Source organism: Ciconia boyciana, chromosome 2, assembly GCF_034638445.1.
Source record: "Ciconia boyciana chromosome 2, ASM3463844v1, whole genome shotgun sequence".
Taxonomy (NCBI): Eukaryota; Metazoa; Chordata; class Aves; order Ciconiiformes; family Ciconiidae; genus Ciconia; species Ciconia boyciana.
The window spans coordinates 93,767,123-93,787,535 of NC_132935.1; the positions used below are offsets into that span (position 1 = coordinate 93,767,123).

Sequence of the window (20,413 nt, forward strand, 5' to 3'; positions counted from 1 at the left end):
CAGACGTGTTTGGCTCACACAAGCAGAACTGAGTCTCCTACAAGGACTGAGCTATGCAGTAGTTCAATGGCAAAAAGACACCTCCTGCTCACACTTCATTAGATGCCTACTCCTAATAATTACACTAGAAACTACATGGAAACTACAGAAGTCATCTTGTTACTCACAAGCTACTCACTTTTGGTAAACTGCAGTTTGCATAGTTCACTAGAGCAAAGCACACATTCGAATATGTATGAAGAAGAATTTGTTCCCTGGGTGAGGACAGAAGAGTAATACTGGACAGCAGCTAAACGTAGCAATTAAATAGTTAAACACACAGGAGGAGCTGGGGCACATGGAAAACAAGAGCCAAATTTAAAGCTGTGCTGAGAGCAAAGTGTGAAAATAGCTGTTTCTGTTGCATGCTTTGTGTCTCCAGGGGTTTCTACAGAAACACTGTAGAGTGCAAGATCATCTTTCTCGTGCTGTCTAATATTTTCTAGAGGCCATCATCATTTTTCCTCTGCCAGTACAATCTTCTTGAGCAGGTGGAAGGAGACTTGTAACTTGCTGGCAAAGCCCGAACTCCTTATCAGGTTATGAGCACAGCTAAGGACATACGGGTTTGCCCTCTAGTTCCCTCAGTTTACCGCATGGTGGGACAGGACTACATGAATCAAATCAGAACTGCCATTTTCTAGAACTCACGACAGTTACATATAACATTGAATGAAACGAGATACACAGTTGGGAACAGTAGTATGGCACCATGGTTGCAGCACAATTTTAACATGTGATTTGGATAAAAATTGTCCTTGAGAGGTGCTAAGTGGTCAAAAGGAAGACAAAGCAGCAGTGCATTTTTCATTTGGAAACTGCTGTTTTCCTTTGGGGGTAGGGGGAAGCCTCCCGTAAAACTTAAGAGATTTTCCTAATTCACAAGGGTTTATATTTTAAACATGTTTTCTTTCTCATCAGTGCTATAGCACATATATCTAAGACATTGCTATGGATAACAGACAGAAGAAAGGAGGTAATTACTCATTCAAGCTCCACATAGCAGGCTGCACTGAACTTAAAGTCTTTTCACAGAAAGGTAGGAAGAGGACTGAAACACACATTAATAAAATCACAGCCATCCCACTTACACTGAACTGAAATACGAACAAGGTGCATCCAGCACATCCAAAGCCATCTACAGACACATTAACTTTATTCTAGTGGAGGATGTTATTTAGTTGAACCCCTGAGATCCCTTAGGAATCATCCACACATTCCCAGCAGTCTATAAACTAACAAGTGCTGGGAAAGGGAGGAGAGGGCAAAAAGAAAGGACCCAAAACCCGTTGTGCCTGAGCATCTAACTTTGCCTTCATGAGTCCCACTGCAAGAACACAGTTCAGCCTTCAGCAACTAAAGCGGCCATGAGATCTGGCTACTTAGGCATGACTGATTATACTTTCAGGTTCATGGGTTTTTTGCTTTTGGGGTTTGGTTGGTTTTTTTTTTGATTGTTCAAATACCAGAATTACCCTTTTAGCAGTGGTAGTGTCAAACCAGAAATTCAGTGTGTTATCTGTGGGAATTTAAATGGGGCTTTTCCCCCCACCCCTTACACTGTAAGTTTTAAAATTTTGTTTTCCCTGAGAATCATCATCTGCCACTTATATCAGCTTCCTCTGACAAACCACTACTGAGAGCCTTGAGTCTTGGCAGTCTGTAAACCAGCTAAGTTTTACAGCTAATTAAGCCCTAAACCAGTGCCTATGGAAAAGTAGGTATTTCAAAAGAATACAAAATTTGGATTCACCACATACCCTGTTGCAATGACGGGCCAGCAACAATAAGTAAGAGAGCAACATGCAACATCCTCTTGTGGGACTACTATCAAGAGATGCTTGTGCTGCAGATTCTTGAACTCACCTGGAAGAACTTGGTGAAGAGAGGGGAAGTCTCAGGAATTCTGAGTGCAGGAGAAAACAGTAATCTAAATACCAAAATGAGTTTGTCTTGTACTCTTACTGTACCTGCAGGGATACAAACCGTGAGTAGAAACCTTCCAGAGACTATTATTTATTTCAAGAAACACACAAGCAGATCAGATGTTAACATTTACTTTTATTCATAAAAAAATTGTAGAACATATTAAATACAAACATTTGGAAAAAGCAATCAAGGCTTCACTAAGATGCCCAGGAAGAGGAAGACAGAGAATCAAGAAGCTTACCAGGTTTAGAGGTTTTAAACTAGCTGAAGTAATTACTATAATTTTTCACTGACTTCTTTATAGGCAGTGGCCATTATAGCAACCAATGTTATTACTGTCCTTTTTAAAAAACAGAGATATGATTTGCCATATCTTCCCACTCAACCACAAAACGTAAGGAAGCAACTCTTTCCAGGTTAAAAATCAGGGTAATAAATACTAATGCATTTACCCATTACCTACATTGTATAACACTAAACATTTGCTTATAATCACACATGGATATCAAGTTTAGCCCCCAAAAAATCAATCATACATTTCAAATCTGGATATCCAATAAGGTGTTATAAACTTTATACATTTTCCAGTGAACATCAAAATGAGGACAGTGTTTTGAAGTACAGAAACAAAATAACTGAATGCATCATCTACACTAGGAAGGCCAACCACTAAGAGGTGGACTGGGGTCTAGTCATGTTCCAGATAACTGGAAAGTCCTACAAACTGCCACTGAAAGGCTGGCTGGAAGACAAATCATGTCACATTCTCAGTCTATGTTAGCTCCTCTCCCTTTCTAAAAGGCCAAAGGTGAGAACTGTAGCTACTCTCTTCTGCACCTTGTGGTAATAAAGGAGTAAACTACCATTCTGCTCTCTACATGGATAAACCAGATTCAAGTTTTCTTAGACTGCTGTTGCTCTTTTACCACTCTTAAATGCAGTGTGCAGTACATACAGACCACTAAACAAGATGTAGAAGCAAGAGACTACAGAAAATACCTCTTCTGTCTTTTAAAAAGAGAAAAGCACTTCCACTTGCTGACAATATGGCGCTCCCTCCGTCTTCCTGCTTTACCCTGTATCTGCTTTCGAGCTGCAGCATAATGCACATTGATGTGGCTATATGGCCCTAAAGCCAAGTTCAGTTCTAAAAAGCCCCATTTGTGGGAGTGACTCTTTGGGAATAACCAAACTATTAAAAAAATCCAGTGCAGAATAATCTTGGACACGCGAACATTAACAGATATCTCCCATTCTGCCTTGCATTTATCAGAACAGAAAAAGAATTGTCAACTTACCAGCACTCACAGGGTTACTACCGCAAGGACGAGAGTGCCAAAAGTGTTATGGCATACAGTGTTGGCAGTCAGCTACAGCATGGACTGACTGGATACCTGCAAGAGCATAGGCAGAATGCTTCTGACAAAGCTGCCCTTTGGGGATGGACTGAGGTTGCACTACGTATCCTATTATGAGTAGAGGGCTGAACAAACGGACCAGCATCCTGAACGTGTGTCAGACCCTGTTATCAAGGAAAGCGTTTCCAGTTACCACACCCGCCCCCAGAGCACAGAGGGGACTGCCAATGTGGGCACTGCCACAACGTGGCATTCCTAAACAGCCAATTATTTGCAGATCAACATCTTCAAGAGCAGCTAAATACTTCTCTTACCAGGCAAACACAGAACAGTTGCTGGATATACCAAATAGGTAGTGGCTCATTTAGTTACAAGCTTGAAAACAAAGTCAATTCCAGCACCTTTCCCAAATCCAACAGCATCCCCTACTACAACACAGACATGATTATCCTGCTCTCGCTGTGTTCAGTACACTTAAAGCACTTAGTGCAATGAGAACCCTGATGCAGGCTTGGACTCAGATGAAACGGTCAGGCCAGTTCCACCCCATTCCCTTTTTTCCTTTTTGGCAATTATTGATACGCAAGATCCATATTTCACGAGCCATAACATATATTTTTTGAAGATACTTAACAACAGATATTTAACAGCCAGAGCTTACTTGACCCCAAAAGCCTTGCTCCCATCCAAAGAATTCACTGCCACCCAAAGCAAGCAGGAAATCACATGAAGAGGAATCTCATGAAGGGATGGGAGGTCAGGGCACCAAAGAAATTGAAAGAGACAACAGTCTATTTAGTATGCTGACTGCTTCTCGCCCAGTGCTCAGCTTTTAGCATGATATACACCACATTTAAAAAAAATGAGGGGTTTGGTTTTGTTTTTCTACTCAAGCTGTTTGGGACGTATTTTTTTATTTTCTGGAACCTTCAAGAAAAATAGGCCTTCCATCCTCTGAGTCAAAGACAAGCAATCATGATCTTGGCATCAGTGCCACGCCCCATTACACCATCAGAAATCAATACACTGCCCAGCATTCCAGTGACATACTCAAAGTTACACTCTTAGAATATACGTAGGTCAGGCAATGGCTCCATTCCAGAAACACACAATGTTACCAAGAGCAGAGTATGCCCCCTAATTTTAACCTAGTTTAAAATGTATTTTACAAATGCATTCCTACAAATCTGATCACAGCGAAATATATAGTGGTTTTAAAATGGCAGAAAGTTGAATTCAAACAACTCAATTTTTAAACCAGTGAGAAATACGGGCAATTTTAAAAGAAAACAATAAACTTCTCAAATACAGACATTTGTGAAATATACATGCACACGCACGCTCTCGCACACACACGTACCCACTTACTTCACTCAGTGTCAGATTAAGATTACACAAGGCAATTTTCAAGGTTGCATTTACAACCACAATGACAAGGACAGCATTTCTGAGGTAGCTGAAGTCAAAGAGCAAACCACAGCACAAGCAAAGAAACAGGTGCTCGCACTCACACCAAGCCCACTCTTTGGAGACACGTTATCATGTGCGCAGGGGCGTGTGTTGAAGAGGCACATGTTCCACGGGGAATGAAGTTCAGTGGCACTGGAGACCTGATAAACTACTCTCCAGAGAAGCTTATGTTGGGAGATCAGATGCACAATCAGGGACCACGGCTTAAATCACTGCACATCAGCTGAGCTGTGGTAACAGTCTCGGTGCTCTTGGTCTGCGGCAGTTCTACCAACAGCTCTGTCTCACGTGCACTGAAGCAAGTACAACTGTGGCAGTTGAAGATATTATTACTCAGAGCTGTCTGTCCCACTTCTCTCCTAGATGCTACTGTTGGTAGAGAGGTACGTGTACCCATATCTCACCTGCTCCAGTTTGCAGCCTAGCATTCAAGTTCAAGGCCACCTCCACGGTATTACTTGCCAATGGACTGTGAACAGGAGCAGAAGAGACACAGACTTGAGTTCCCTTCTTCAGGTGCAATAACATCTTTGCCACATTAATAGTGCAGAGATGTCAAACTGCCACAGCTTGAATCACCAGACTTCATCTCTCAGAGCCCTTTGCTAGCCTACAATGGAAGGAGTTGAGCTAACCTCACAGCAAATGCCAGGCAATGTGGGCATAAGGGGATAATAGCTGTGGCTGGCTGACAAACTGGTTCAGCCACAGTAACTGGATCATGTCCTGGGCATACAGAACGCTTGATCCTGCCCAAATTATAAAACTGTGTGAAACACACTCATACACACACATAATGTAGTATTTTCATCAAGAAGCTTTCTACAAATCAACTGTTTGCATGATTACTGCTGAGAGTCTTGAAGATGGGATGAAAATTATGGCAAGATGTTTTTCAAAGGTAGAAAGAAAAAAAAAAATCAACCTCCTACGATTAGGTCTCTGTTGTGTAGTTGCTGTATGAGAGAGATGGCACAGAGGAGAAGTTGTTATTCCACTGTCTTCCTCCAGTAGTCTGCTGCAACTCTGCCTGCTCTTTATATTTGCTCAGAAGATTTTTGGCTTCTTGCAGATCCTGAGAAGAGTTTTCCCCATATTCTTCTTTCAGCCACTGCCTGAACTGCAGAAATTGAACGTACATATATAATATGATGAAACAATCACGAGACTGATGCAGAAGTAATACTCCCTCCTGTCCTACAGAATTTCAAGAGCCTTTAAGAACACAAGTAGTTTAAAGAAAAGCACTCCAAATATTGCATGTCCTTCAAGAGCAGCACAGAATACATAGGCACAGGAACACACATTTGAAATCACCGAGATCCCTTACATCCCCTAAAATGCCAGACTTGCATAACAATTTGGCTGACTGGAGTAAAATGGAGTAAGGAACACCCACCAGGCAAGGATGTCCTGGACTTAAAAGCACCCTCCTTCTGTTGCATATACAATGGGATTAATAAGCATGGAAGCTAACATGATCAGCCAACTTGCCCAAGTCACAAGAGGCTGCAAGAAGGTTGAAGATCAGAAAGTGAACCACTCATATGGGTTTTTCATCCTGAGCCCACAAACACCAGTAGTAAAAAAAAAAAAAAAGTACTGTAGATATCAGGAAAGGTATCTTCTAGGAAGAAAAAGACCAGGAGCTTTAAAAGCTATAGAATAGGACCCTATATGTTGCTGACACGAATGACTGAATATGGTACCTGGTAACAGATGTACCAGATCCAGTTGAAGGTCAATCCAGCTCTGTGTCCTAGTATGAGAGTAGCCGGATGTAAACACAGAGGAAAAAATCAGGCAGTGGCAGGGCAATAATGCTGGGACCTTTTCCCTGGTCATTTCCTCAGCTTCCAGCAATTTTCAGCTTGGGTACTTTCAGAAGCTGAGGCAGTATCTTTTGTGTTCAATAGCAAGAAATTACTTTTTCTGCCATGAGATCACTTTCTGAATCCACAAATTTTTACCACAAGGTATCTGGATGCCAACAAGTTCCAGAAGTACATATTGTATAAAAAAAACCCTCCTTCTCCTTGATTGGGACCTGCCAATTGATAGCTCCCTCTCACATTACAGGGAGGAGTGGAAATCACACCTGTTCACTTTCTCTATTCCACTCAACTTTATAGACCTTTATCACATCCTTCTCTGATATTTCTTTGTCAGTTGAAGAATTTGAGTCCACTTAGTCATTCCTGACAATCTTGTTGCTCTTCTCTGCAGAAGCAGCAAGTAGACACAGACCCAAACTGTTCTGTCCCAATGGGGATAATATTCCTGCTATCATTTCTGAAGCCTTAACTTTCATGGCTTTGTCCTGTTTGGAGCTCATGGACAGCTTTATCCATAAGACCATTTACTAGGACATTGAGAGGCAAGACTTCAACATAGTTACTCCCTCCCATTCCTAAAAGATCGTAAGGTCCAGAGTCAAATCTGAAGCCTCAGGCTACCATGTGTGTCCTGGTGTGGAATTGGTGCAAACCATGTTATGACCTTAGTGACTAAACCCCTTCCTGTAAGACCAAGGTCTAAAGGACCCCATTCCAGAAACCCCACAGGATACCACCCTATAGTGGCACAGCAAAACACTCATGCTGTTGAAGTCAGAAAAAAGTTCACGCCCTTGGCAGATGGCATCATTCCACTGAAATCAGGTGTGTAAACAGACACCTGCTAAGGATGTGGTTGCTGTTAAGAGACAGTAGGAAACTACAGCCCAGCCAGTGACTACAGGTGGATATTTCTTTTTGCAACCTACTGCCTCCCCCTCAGTGAAAAAAGGCAGAATGTGTCGTCCATGGTGGATGAAAAAAGAGAGACGTTACTGTCTTTATCAGGCTATTTGCATATAGCCTTAATTGTCATTGCTGTTAGCCCAGACCAATTAGAGTAGAAATGACTGTAAGGGAGGAAGGAGACAAGTCTGGAAAGTCCCCCTCTGACTTTTGTGTCTTAAAAATCTGTTACTCTACCATTTACACCAGTTCCAAACGATCCAGGAAACATTCAGTTAAATATTAAAAAAACGCAAATATTTACAGTTGCAAACTGTATCATGCAAAACAAATGGTAATCTCTAAACTCTGAGCTTTCTGCAGCAGAATGACAGGGATGGAATAAAAAGAACACCAACATCCTTTGCCTCATGTATTTTGCTTTCTGATTTTGGTTTGCCTCTGTTGTTGTTGATTTTTAATAAGCACAATAGGCACAAAAGCCCAGAGAACAGCAACATGCTGAGCAATGGAAAATGGAGGGGATGGCCAGAGTAGCTTGTTAACATAAGTGGAAGTCACTGATCACCCACGGGGAGCAGGTCTTTTGCGTGGGATGGTTCTTTTTAGGGGTAAGAAACTAATTTTTGTTTTATGAAAACCACTTTGCAGTCTTACTGTTCTCTCAATTCTCCTAGTCCTACAAAGCCTTCAAAGGCTAAGAAAAAAAGGGATCAGACTTGAGACTGTTCCACACATCAGAAAATTTATTAAGTCTCAGCCACAGAAGTGGGGGGAACACGACACGTAAGTCATAATGAGAACCTAGGTTAACTCCTGGATAGCAAAGATTTCTGATTATGATTTCTTTCCTGCTTACTATTCCAAATGAATAGTGGGGGGAAACCCACTATTTTTATGCAACTGGTACTTATAGGTTGGTCTTTCTGCTGCATTCTGAGCAACTCCCTCTTTAGTTTTCACCCCTCTAAAGGTGTCAGTCTTGTATTGTGTCTTAGCACACTTGAAGCAATCACTGGATTGAGAGCACAGCTGGGCAGGAGGTGTTTAGATGTTGTGCTCTTCTCCCATCCAGCATTCCCTGATACCTTCAGTTCTATCTGCACCTCCCCAGTGCAGTAGGCTTGGCCAAGATGCCACTCCCTCAAAGCAAAACCAGGGAGTCAGATAAACCACCCAGGCCACAAAATAATGAGAAGTAGCCCATGATCTGACTTGGGGTAGTGTTCCACAGCTCATTTGATTGTTGCTCATTTACCTGATCAACATCATGTTTTTCAAAGTCCTGTAGCTGCCTCTGGAAGCCCATGTTAGGATTGGCACAGGATCTCGCTGCGCGGACAACAGACAGTGCATCTTCCCAGCCAAAGTCTGTGATGGTCATGATGTAGGCAACCACCAATGTTACACTCCTGGAGACACCTGCAAGGCTGCATGAAAAAGGAGGTGCAATAAATTGAAGTAGTACTGTACTTCATCTATCACAGTTAAAAGCATCACTTCCCCACATCACAGCAGACTGCCGAGTTGCTCGCCACGAGGAAGAAATATTACAATATTTGAGTTAAAGGGTTTTGGTGCTGCTTTTTCAAATGTACCAGAACAAATCTATGACAAGATCAAGAAAGTAGGTTCCAAGTGGTAATTCATATGAGACTGCAAAGGAAGAAATAAGTATTAAGTCTTCACAAAACAGGGGACAGAGCACACATTCTAAGTTAGATTTGATTTTTAATAAGCTAGAAATGTCACCCACTTTCTTCTGCTTATATAGATCAGAGCAGTGAAATAAGACCGTTCCCCCTCCACCATGAATACAGGCTTCAATTTCATGGGGCCGAAATGAACTTTAACTGAACTGTTAAAGTACGTATGACTGGTTGCTTGAGTTCTTTTCGTCTTTCTGCTATCCATACACTGTGCAACTTCAACTCTCAGGACTCCAGTTTCCCCACATGAAATGCTGGGATAAAGTAAGAATCATTCACTACTACTGTTTTGAGAGCACTGGACAAAAAACCTCCCAGCTATTACTATTGTGAGTATAAAGAACGTGTTTGAGTTACATTTGTACCAGACTCTTTCACTTGGCATTTTGAGAACATTTTATGCTTTTGAAATGCTTCACAAATTTAAATATATGTTTTTCAAAGTTCTATCAGAATTCAGACTAATTATCCCTGTTTTACATACATGGAGACTGACCAAATGACTTGTACGCAGTCCTGTCATGAGTCAGTAGCAAACTGAGGATTTATGCTCAGGGCCTGTGTACAAGTCCAGTGTTCAAATCGCGAGATGACTCTGATTCCAGATATAGACTCAGATATGTCACTTGGACATACAGCACAAAGACTAGAACCAATAGTAGAGAGCAAGAAAAAACCCAGGGTGGGATTTCCTTTTCTATTCTCTACAGTCCCAGGAGCATCTCTCCAATCAGAGACTTGCTATTAACAAACGCAACATTTGAATGCTTCAGCAGTTTAAAGAAAAAAAAAAAGAAAAAAATCAATTTCAGTTCAGAGGAATTTTTTTTAACAACTCTGAAGTCACCAAAAAAGCTGTTATGGAAACTAATCAAATTATTAGGATTATGGAAATCACATTTATAAATACAGTGATTAAAATAATGGGAAATAAATAATGCATCTCTAGGCAAATCAATCCTACAAGAAGGTTTGATAAGAAGAGAAGCTCAAGAAGAATTTCTTGGGCTCCTTTTGTCTCCAGGCAGCTGCCCACCCCAGTGGGCAACACAAGTCCTACCACGAGGCTTTAAGAGCATTTGCAAGTCTTTTGGAGCTCTTCAAATAAGAGGAGCATTTCAGTCCAAGAAGATTTTGCTATAAAATGGAGATGAGCACTAACTTATCATTAAAATTATGAACATCCAAATCAAGGTAGAAAAACACTTAAGAACTTTTTTTAGCAAGCGGTATACATACCAATGAACTAGGCAGCCTTCACCTGTAAGCCGGCACTCATGGATAAATTTGATGCTCTCTCTGAAATGCCTTGCTCTGAAAACAGAAGCAGAAGGGGAATAAAGAAAGTGCTCTATTTAGTAAAATCACTACTTAGAAAGAGAGAAATGTATCCGAAAGCTCACTTAACGCTGTTTCTAGAATTTAGAACTGAATACAGGTCTTACAAGGTAAAAGTTACTGTCTGCCAATGAAACGCAGAACTCACTGGCAGAGTTATTCTCCACTCTGCCTGAAGAAGAAACTGGTATCTTAGGCACTACAGTGTGATAAACATTAACAAACGCTGTATTCTGATGACTGTCAAGTATGTATTTCAGTTTGTGTTTTATGCCTCTTTAAACTAGTAACTTGACCTCGCATGTCCTTGCGTACGCTCAGATGTCAGATGACACTCCGCATGACTACATGAACAGTTCTCAAGGTATATTGTCTCTCAGAGGCATCCACTACCCGCTACCCAAACTTACACTTAACTTTGACTTCACCTCCTCCTTCAAACCATGTACTAGGACACATCAATGTTACGGCTTTCTTCTTTGCAACATGAAATCTCTCCCTTTTGTCCCTGCTATGAAAAAATTCTCAATTCAAGCCCTGGCTTCTTCAGCTCCTTCCAGTCTCCTCCCCTCAGACTGCAGTACCCCTTCTGCCTGCCCTTACTCAGGGTGTCTGCCAACCCCTACCTACAGCCTACCTTTATTAAAGCAGAGGAGAAAATGTGGAGAAGACAGACTCAGTTTACAAACCTTAAGGTTTGTACTCTCATTATCCTCTACACATGCCTCTTCATTTTAAGTGGGGCAAGTCTGAAAGAAAGTTATGAGATGATGACAACTGCCCAGTTAATCTGCAGCATCACCTCTTTGCATCCCAGTCCCAAGTTGCTCACCATGCCTCTGCCTTTCAGGCTGCAAAGCCTGTGGGGCTGCCTGCAATTTATCACAAGTGCCAGCAGCACCTCTTAGTTCAATAGAGCTGGAGTTCACTGTGGCCTTTGAGTGCTCTTGCAATTTAAGCTCACAAGCAGTGGCAATGTGTGCAACACAGAAGAAAGAGCTTCTTAAGGGGCAGTCAGTACCAAGCTTATTGGCAAAGACGAACCAGAAAGCACACTGTGCTCAACACCCATGAAACACAACGTCCTGTATTCAAGATGTTTCCCCTCTCAGGGTGAATATTATACCACAAGGGTAAAAGAAAAAAACCTCAGCCCAGCACCAGCAGCCACACAAAAATCAGGAATACCCACATAAAAGGAAGCTTCCCTTCCTGCTGAACAGTGCAGCTGCTGATACTATAACATGCAAGACCTGAAGGAGGCCAACAGTGATGCAACAGAGTGACAGTGCCTGTGGAACTTGCAAAGGCAATGATGTCTAAGCTGAAATATCCAGGAAGAGGGATCCCAAAGCCCAGGACACCCTCCCCAAGGCAAGTTCTTGCATCACTGGATACAACATGGCCAACACAGCTGGCGAAGACCTGAGTGACTTATTTGGAAAATCTCAAGGCACAATGCAATACCAAGCTTTAGGAGGGCATGTCAACTCAGGATTTTATGTTTCTCAAGAAATGCATCAAGTATGTGGGATAAGTGAAAAAGAGGGACGAAGCCTTACAAATACATTTCTACTCAGACTGCTGCTCCAAAACATTTTCACTGGCTGAGTTCTAACAAATCATGGTGCTCAGGTCTGCCTGGGGGGCACGAGCAGCTTCACATAAATGAACTCAGAGGACAAATGAGATGTTGGGCTGTGTGCACAAGAGGCGTTGCTATTGCACAATGAAGGAGCACTTATCCAAGATTGAACGGATTCAGTCAGATGAAATTTGGTTAGGGCTGGATTGACCACATCCCAGTCTTCTCTCTTTCTCACACCCATCTTTTCTCTTTCTCTCTAGAAAATCTGGCCAACAGCACAGCTCCAAGCACCAATGAATTCACTTCAATGGTCTAGCACAAGTTTTGGTTAAACACTTCAATGCTTTGGGTTGAAAATATCTGCAAATGAGCATAACACCTTTGCAAGGTACTAAATATAGCTAGCAGTGAACACCATTCACTCAGTTTTATTCACCCTTATTGCTGACACTTGGTCTGCTGAAACACTGTCAAGTCTAAGTGCTTACAGGCATTCATGAAAATTAGAAGAGAAAGAGCCAAGTTTAGAATTAGTGCTGCTCTGTAGAACCATGGCCCCTCCTCACCTTGAGTCAGAGAAAAGAAGAAACATACTCCTCCACAATCCTATGGTATCGGGGTCTCTGCTGGCTCCAGCAGAAACAGTTGCCTAAGCTCATTTTCAAAGTTATGGTACAAACCATATTTACATGAAAACTAAGATTGAGGACCAGTTAGCTGTGCGGCAAGTGCCAGACACAAAGAAGAATGGCAAGTCTTACATTGACCACAAACAGTTGATTATCATCTGTAACAGGAAAGCACTTGACAAATGTGTTGATTTGCAGCCTATTTGTTGGACTGAACAGTTACTTCAAGACAATTTATTACATGATGTCTGGCTTTTACATCTCCCAGCTTAAAGCTGGGTCCTGAACTGCATCATCTTCACAGTGGGAAAATACCACAGGAAGAACAACCAGTACAGTGCCCCTACCAGCATGTTGTAAAAGTTATCTAAACTTACGCATTAGCAAGCTGGATAATCCAAAACCAGGCTGAGGGCAGAGTTATGATACCAGATCTACATATTCATTCATTGCTAGTCAGACTTCCATGAATATTATAAGGGTTAAAAAGAAAGCATCCAAATCAGATAGGAAGAAGCATCTTTCCTTTAGCAATGTAAATGCAACAAAGATCCACCAAAATTTATTTTCTTAATAGGTTATCTGGCTTCTGTATTATTACCACTAACAGCCTGACTGTTGGAGGTTAGGTCCTTAGAAACACATAGCCTAAGACAATTAGCTGGAACAGGACTGGAAGGGAAGATTTGATTTCTATAGAATCAACTTTTTAGCAACAGGTTCTATAGGAGATGACATTTCTGGAGAAGTCAATCACCCAAGATAAAATTCTCACAGTCCAGGGAAAACACTCATCTAACGCCTAGGAAGCACCTTGAGTCTCAAAAGCAACTGCTTGATTCCTATGCTTGCTAGGAGCAGAACATGGGAGTAGAAGCAAGCTTTTGAGCCACTTTAGTGAACACCCACATGTTAACAGGGGAATCCCTACTGTATTTCCCTGGCAATTCATTCCTCTGAGGAAGGGAGCTCCACTAAACAAGCTTACTAGGAGTAAATGTGCATTACACACATAAGAAACCAGAAGTTTCCCTCACAAAAACTGAGCTGAAGTGAATTAAGAGCTCACAGTCCCAAAATTCAGTGGGTAAAGGCTTTCAGCTGGACCTTATCAACCTGCCAGCAGTTGCAAAGTAGCAGCAAAGCTTCTGAAAAACTTGCTGTTGGGAGAGACAGACAAGACAGCAGTGTGTATCTGGTCAGTTGTGCCTGTCAACCATTGCTAAGGAAATGCAAAGACCTGCAATACAGGATGCTGCTTTCCTCCCCCCCGCCACCACCAGAATCCCTCTTTTGAAAGAATAGAGTAGATGCACAACGATGTTGCAGAGGGACTAATTCCCTTTCCTGTTCCCCAGCTATCCCTCCCTCCGCAGAGGGCACAGGCAGCACAGTTAACTGCTCCTAGATAAGATTGTGTCAAATCCTCACAGGCTGAACAAAGACAGCTTCCTCTTGCTTTCAGAAGATTGTATGTGCAAAGCACGCAACATTGCTATTTGCAAGCGTCATGATTTGATTTTACTTGAAGATCTGGACTGCATAAAGCAAAAAAGAAAAATCGGTTACTCATCAAGTTTTATTTTAAGTGATAAAATGTATCAGTATTAGAAGTAATGACGTTTGCTTGCAACCACCTGATACTAAAGCAAGTATTTTAGATGCCTGCAGCATAACAGAAACAATACTCATGCAAATATTGTATCTTCTTACTGAAGCTTTAAGAGCTTTGGTACTGTGCCAGGCAGCTCAAGTGCCAGAGGTGGTTTTTCAATACAACTCCTTGATATTTAACAGTGAGGGAGGGGCTGAATTGTACATTGATTAACTTTCATCACAAATGCCATCCTTTCTATTTCCATTTCCAATTGATCCAGATCTCTATTAACAAAGGAAGCAGATTTGCAAAAGGTTTTCAGAAATGCTACAGATCTCAGAATACCAACAAACAATTAATATGACAACATGTGAATGTTTCCCTCTAATCTCATATTTTTTTCCTTCCCAAAAGGATTTTTTTTACATTTATTTATTTTTATTTATTTTAAGTATTAAGGCCACAAAAGTTGTCCATGACAAAGGCAGTTAGCTGCCTGCCTTCTCATTACAGACCTGTCTTGAAATTTAGGGTTTTGGGGTGGTTTTTGTTGTGTGCTGGGGGGGGAGCATTGTTCATATGGTGTTTCCCACCCCCCCACCACCCCCCCTAAAATCACAACAGAAATGCAGAATGAAAAGGCAAATCACCACACATCAAACGCCATGCTGGAATCTTTCTAGGGTACGAGAAGCACATACTCTAAAAATATCCCCTGAAAGCGTAAATCGGAATATTGCTGTGATGTGAGAGAAAAGCAGTGCTGCATTTCCTTCCGTACCTACCAGGCCTCTTTCAACTACTTGTTTCTCTACAAAACTTGGTAGCAGGATGTGGCTGAAACCCCCCTCGCCTCTACCCAACATAAACAGTGAGCTCTGGAAGAAAGAGTTGGTCACCATCCAAGTTCTCTGACAAAACCTGTTTTGATTTCTCTTTGGAATCAAGGACTTGCTATGCTCAATGGTTCAAAACATTAAAACCAAGGGCAAGTCAATTAGCGTTTCATGAACATTAGTGGAGATGAGAAAGAGCGAGGCCAGGACACCCTAGTTTCAGTATATGTATCTTCAAGGCAAGAGTCACCGCAGGGCAGAAACTCCCTGCTGTGCCAGCCTCCTACTAAGAGCAGCAGGGCCTTCTAAGGCAGGTTCAAGAAGTCCAGAGCAGATAGTTACAGGGGTAGTTTGCACACTGGGACTTTATCTTGAAGGCCCACTGTGAGGAATTTGTTGCAACCCTTGAAGCACCAGGCTTCATACCTCTTTCAAGTATTTTCTGCTCGTTAATGGCTGGAGATAGTGCTAACAAAAGAGAACAGCCAAGCAAAAATATTTACAAAAACAATGGCTAGGATAAACTGGGACTAAATAAGGAGTGGACTCACTAAGGAATTCCTGAAGTTTAAGGCCACAAATGAAGAAGAGTGTTTACATACTGACCCTCCTACAAGCCCTTATACACTAAAAGCAGGGTCTGAACCAAAGTGGTTGGAATAAAGTGTTACTGTGTTTTCTTAACAGATTAAAAACCACATCTGTGTAATACATGAGAGATCAGAATCAGCTCTTTGTAAAACAGGCATCATGGTACTGAGGGATTTCTGGGGTTTTGTGATTTATTTTCAAAGAAAACTTACAAGTTCTGTGAGGGTGAGTCAGCAGCAGGAATGCACAGATACTTCACTCCCTGTGTAAAGAAGCAAAAAGGAATGAGAAGAAAATATCCAAGTTAAATACATTTATCTACCACTGTGCAAGACCTGCTCTAGATTGGTGCAGTTTTATTGACTTTGAGAAAAGACACACCGTTATTCAGACAAGCAGAGATCATCTCTATGCAGCCGGATTTTTAAAACACTGTTTTCACATCTGCTTTGTTGCTGAGACACCAGCACATAGCTTAGTCATGCTTATCCCAAGGACCAATAGCAGGCTTTTTAAAATAGAAGCATCTTTACTAAAAAGTTGTAAACCTCATTTTCAAAATCTCATTCTTCTTACATTTCTAGAAAAACTAAGTTGCATCTTCTCCTGCCCTTCCCTTTCTCTGAACAGACGCTACAACCTAAAATTGTGATAAGCAATTTCTTTTGATCCCATGCAATCATTTTTCTTTAGCTAGTTGATAAACCAAACAAAATGCATTTCAGAGGAGAAACGTGTTTGTGCTATGCGTTTTGGTTGTTATTTTTTGGAAACTTCAAGAAGGACAACTGTAAAACTCATACTTTTCTTCCACAAAGTTAGCCTCACTTTCTTAGTCAGCTATCATAATAAGTTACAAGATCAATTAGGGAAGTTAGATAACCATTTCTGAGGCATTAAAAATATTACTGGGTATATTTAAAACAACACTATAATCATACACTACTGCTTTGCATTGTCAACGCTCATTTTAACTGTCATTTTATTTTCAAAGCTTGTTTTGCTCCTATGACTGTTAAGAAAAAGAACACTTCTGAAAGCATACTTAGCTAACTTCTCAAACAGGACTTCCAAGAATATAGGTTGCAGCTCAGACACGCAAAAACTAAATCACTCACTGGAAGTCTTTTGACTTCTCAGATGCAGACTTATGAACTTCTCAGATGTACTTGTAAAAGATAGGGATTCACAGCAAAAGGTCCACCATAAAATGCACCTTCGTTTATCTTTCTGTAACAATGCAAACCCCTGTAATAATCCTGCATGTTCAACAACACACATGGAAAGTCACACATTTATCTATAAGAGATCCTTTGCCAACAAGGTGGAACACAACATGCATCTACCAGGCATTTCATTTGCCAGCTGGGGGTGGGGGGGGTGAAAATTTCATTGCTTAACTGTCATGGCTATGTGAGGCAACCATCTTCTCCAGCACCACCTTTGCTCTGCTGGCTCAGAAACCTCTCTTTAATTTTCCCTACACGCACTTTGTTACTTCACTTGCCATCTTACACCACAGAGCAACCCCTTTTATAAGAGGTCCTGTCTCCTGGCACCATGATACACCATCATGCTAATATTCCGCAAGATGCATGAACTTCACCGCTATGTCAGAGAGGATGTGGTGATACCTCACCCCATCTCTTCACCACCATTTACACATGGCACCAGCCATTTCCTCAACCCACTAGAACCCCATCAATCAGTGTCTTCTTCACAGCCACACAGATTTGAGAGCCTGCCCTGTCCCCATTATGCTTTACCAGACTTCCTTGCTCTGACAGGCCATCCCCAGCATGCCACAACCACAGCAGAGATGCTACTGTCTATGGCCTTCTGGTTTGGGGAAGGCAGAGTCAGAGCGGGGAAGGCTCTGCAGACAGTGCTAAGCGTGGATATGGAGACATGGCAGTGCCCGACTACAGAGAAGGCACCATCAGGACAACACCAAGCCAGTGACAGCACATGGCACTTTGCATGAGAGCTGCGTGGCAAAACACAGCTCAGGGGAGAGAGAATGAGAATGAAATCAGTTTGCAAACCAAAGCAGCTTGCTGCCAGAGACAAGGGCATCAACAAGTAACAGTCCCTCCTGCCTCGTATCAGGAGAAGGGATGCCTACTGTGGGAAACCAGGATGGCTCCACAGCCATAAGCTGATCCACAACAGCTTGCACAGATACACTCATTTAGAAAGACGATGTAGCAGTAATACATATATTGATAGACTGCTGAGCCAAGGATGATAATTACATTGTGACAGATTAATTACGATAATAAGCATCTTCTATGACGCATCTGAGAGGTTTATCTCGGACACTAGTATCATTTCAAGTGAGTCACTCCAGTAGAACGAGGGCCTGTGACCTGAAAGTAAATTTACATGCTATTCTTTCCACCACACCTCTAGACAACTCTATGCCACTAACTCTGCACCACCAAGGGAAAAACACTGGAAGAAAACTGAAAGTAGGAGATGGTTTAACTCTGGAGCACACTATATGCCAGAAGGTTCGCTCCTTCAGCATGCACTGACGCAAGTTGTTCCACAGATTTCAGAAGCTATGGCACACGCCGAGTGCTTTTCACAGGCTGAGTGCAGAGGGGCTTTCAGATCATGTTCACTTTAAAAGCAGAAGTAGCACCAGCACAAGTTTAAGACCCACAATGTTCTTTTTTTGTCATGGCTGGCTAGTTCCCACTACCACAAGCGAGCATGAAACTAGCCTATGAGAGACCGCACATGGTACTGAATGGCTCATCCAGAGCCTGATCCTGGAGGTCTTCAGCACTTACAATTTCCAGTGAAGCCCACAGCACTCTTTTCACTACTGTGCTTGCAAATGCTCAACATCAGCCTGTTAGCCTTATTAATGTAGCTTCTCAGACAGGAGATGGTTAACGTTACTGGAATTTGGTATTTTGACTGATGCATGCCACTTGTATGGTGGTTGTGGAAGGTTGTGGTGATGGACTCCTCCCTGTGAGGAAATAATCACACACTCAACTCAAACATAGTTAGAGGTGGGATTTCAAAAGTACTGTGCAGTGACCTAACCTGACTCCCACAAAAATCAACAGTGAAACTCTCAGTGACTTCGACCCAAGCAGAGTTTGGCCAGACTTGGTAACTCCTGAGGATCCCACCCTACCATCAAGTTTTGCTTCTCTTGGTTGAAATAACAATGATAATAGGATCAAATGTCATCTATCATAATTGGATATCTGAAATACAACAACACAAGATTGTATGGGGCACATATTCATAAATGAGATTAAGGGATTTTCTGTGTAGACACTCATATGTTGATTGCTGGAATTAGCTTTTCCTCACATATGCTGGACAGACTTTTTTAAACGTATTGGCAATAGGAAGATACTTAACTACTGAACCCTGCTGTCTGTGACTGTTTTTTAAAAAAAACAAACTACCCAGGATCATAATATTATTTGTTTATTTGTGCCACAAGACACTGCTGTCCTTCCTGTGCACATACCCTGCAGATAACATCTAAGAACTGTCCCAAAGGGACCTTTCAAAGCAGAACAGTTTATGCCAACCAAACAATACCTACAACATTTTAGATGGGGTACTAGCATGCAAGACAGACAGAGACATCACTATTTTATTACCTAGCAGTTTGTTTGCCATTCTGAAACTGCAAAGCATAAGATGTAAGAAGGCAACAATCATTGAAACAGCAACTAAAACAGAGTAAGCCAAACGAAAAGATTGAAGAGTCAAGCAGACCAGCTCCTAGTGAAAATTTCAACAAGCTCCAAATCAGTACCTAGTCTGCAGTTTCATTAAATAAACTTGAATCTGGTTGCAAATGCAATACCCAAAGTTGAACCAAAACTGCATATTAATAAAGATGGGAAGACAAAATACAAATTTGATGTCAACCATATGGAAGTCTTTATTTTATTTATTAATTTATTTTTAAATTAACTCTGTTTTGTTCCCTAGAAGTGACAATTCTCTAAAAAGTATTCAGTGGACAAAGGACAGAACAACTCAAAACGGGTATTGTACCACTTCACCTACACACACTAAATTAGGTGCCACAGAATAGCTAACTCATCCCAAAACATGTTACTTGTTCAAAGCAAAGAGAAAAGCTTGCAATTATAAAAACTGATTAAAAGAAATATTATTTTAAATCCTACATGAAGTAACACATCCACTTTAGTTATTGAATACTGCTGCTAATATAGTTATTTAAACATTTCTTCATCTGACAGCTGTATCAGTCGTCTTATCTCTCCAAACGAGCTTTTTCCCAGATTACCCATTTAAAAAAAATAAAAAATAAAAACACCAAACAAAAACCAATCCAACCTTTACCTTTTTAATTAAGCAGAAGTTATATATGTTCTCAGGTAATAAAACATTCCATACATATGGAATGTGTTCAAACCCAAGGTCCCAGGTCAATGAGATGCTGAGCACAGCTTTCTTCTGCTCATCTTGATTCACTACTACTTTCCACTTGTTACTTTTAAATCATTGCTCACTTTCCTTTCTCCATCAATCACCTTTACCACCAAACACCCCCACCCTCTAACACACACACTTCTCTAAA

The 20,413-nt window shown here is 41.4% G+C and overlaps 1 protein-coding gene across 3 annotated transcripts in view; it reads right to left on the reverse strand.

Moving 5' to 3' along the window:
• Window positions 1–2,080: 2,080 nt before the first annotated feature.
• Window positions 2,081–20,413, reverse strand: part of DUSP22 (dual specificity phosphatase 22) — a 44,823-nt gene continuing 26,490 nt past the window's right edge. For all 3 annotated transcript variants that reach the window (XM_072853196.1, XM_072853195.1, XM_072853197.1), the window contains 4 exons: window positions 16,038–16,087; window positions 10,486–10,560; window positions 8,796–8,967; window positions 2,081–5,916 (listed from right to left, as the gene is read on the reverse strand). In XM_072853196.1, the coding sequence (XP_072709297.1) occupies window positions 5,731–5,916; window positions 8,796–8,967; window positions 10,486–10,560; window positions 16,038–16,087 (483 nt within the window). In that variant the 3' untranslated portion in view covers window positions 2,081–5,730. The remainder of the gene's footprint in view (window positions 5,917–8,795; window positions 8,968–10,485; window positions 10,561–16,037; window positions 16,088–20,413) is intronic.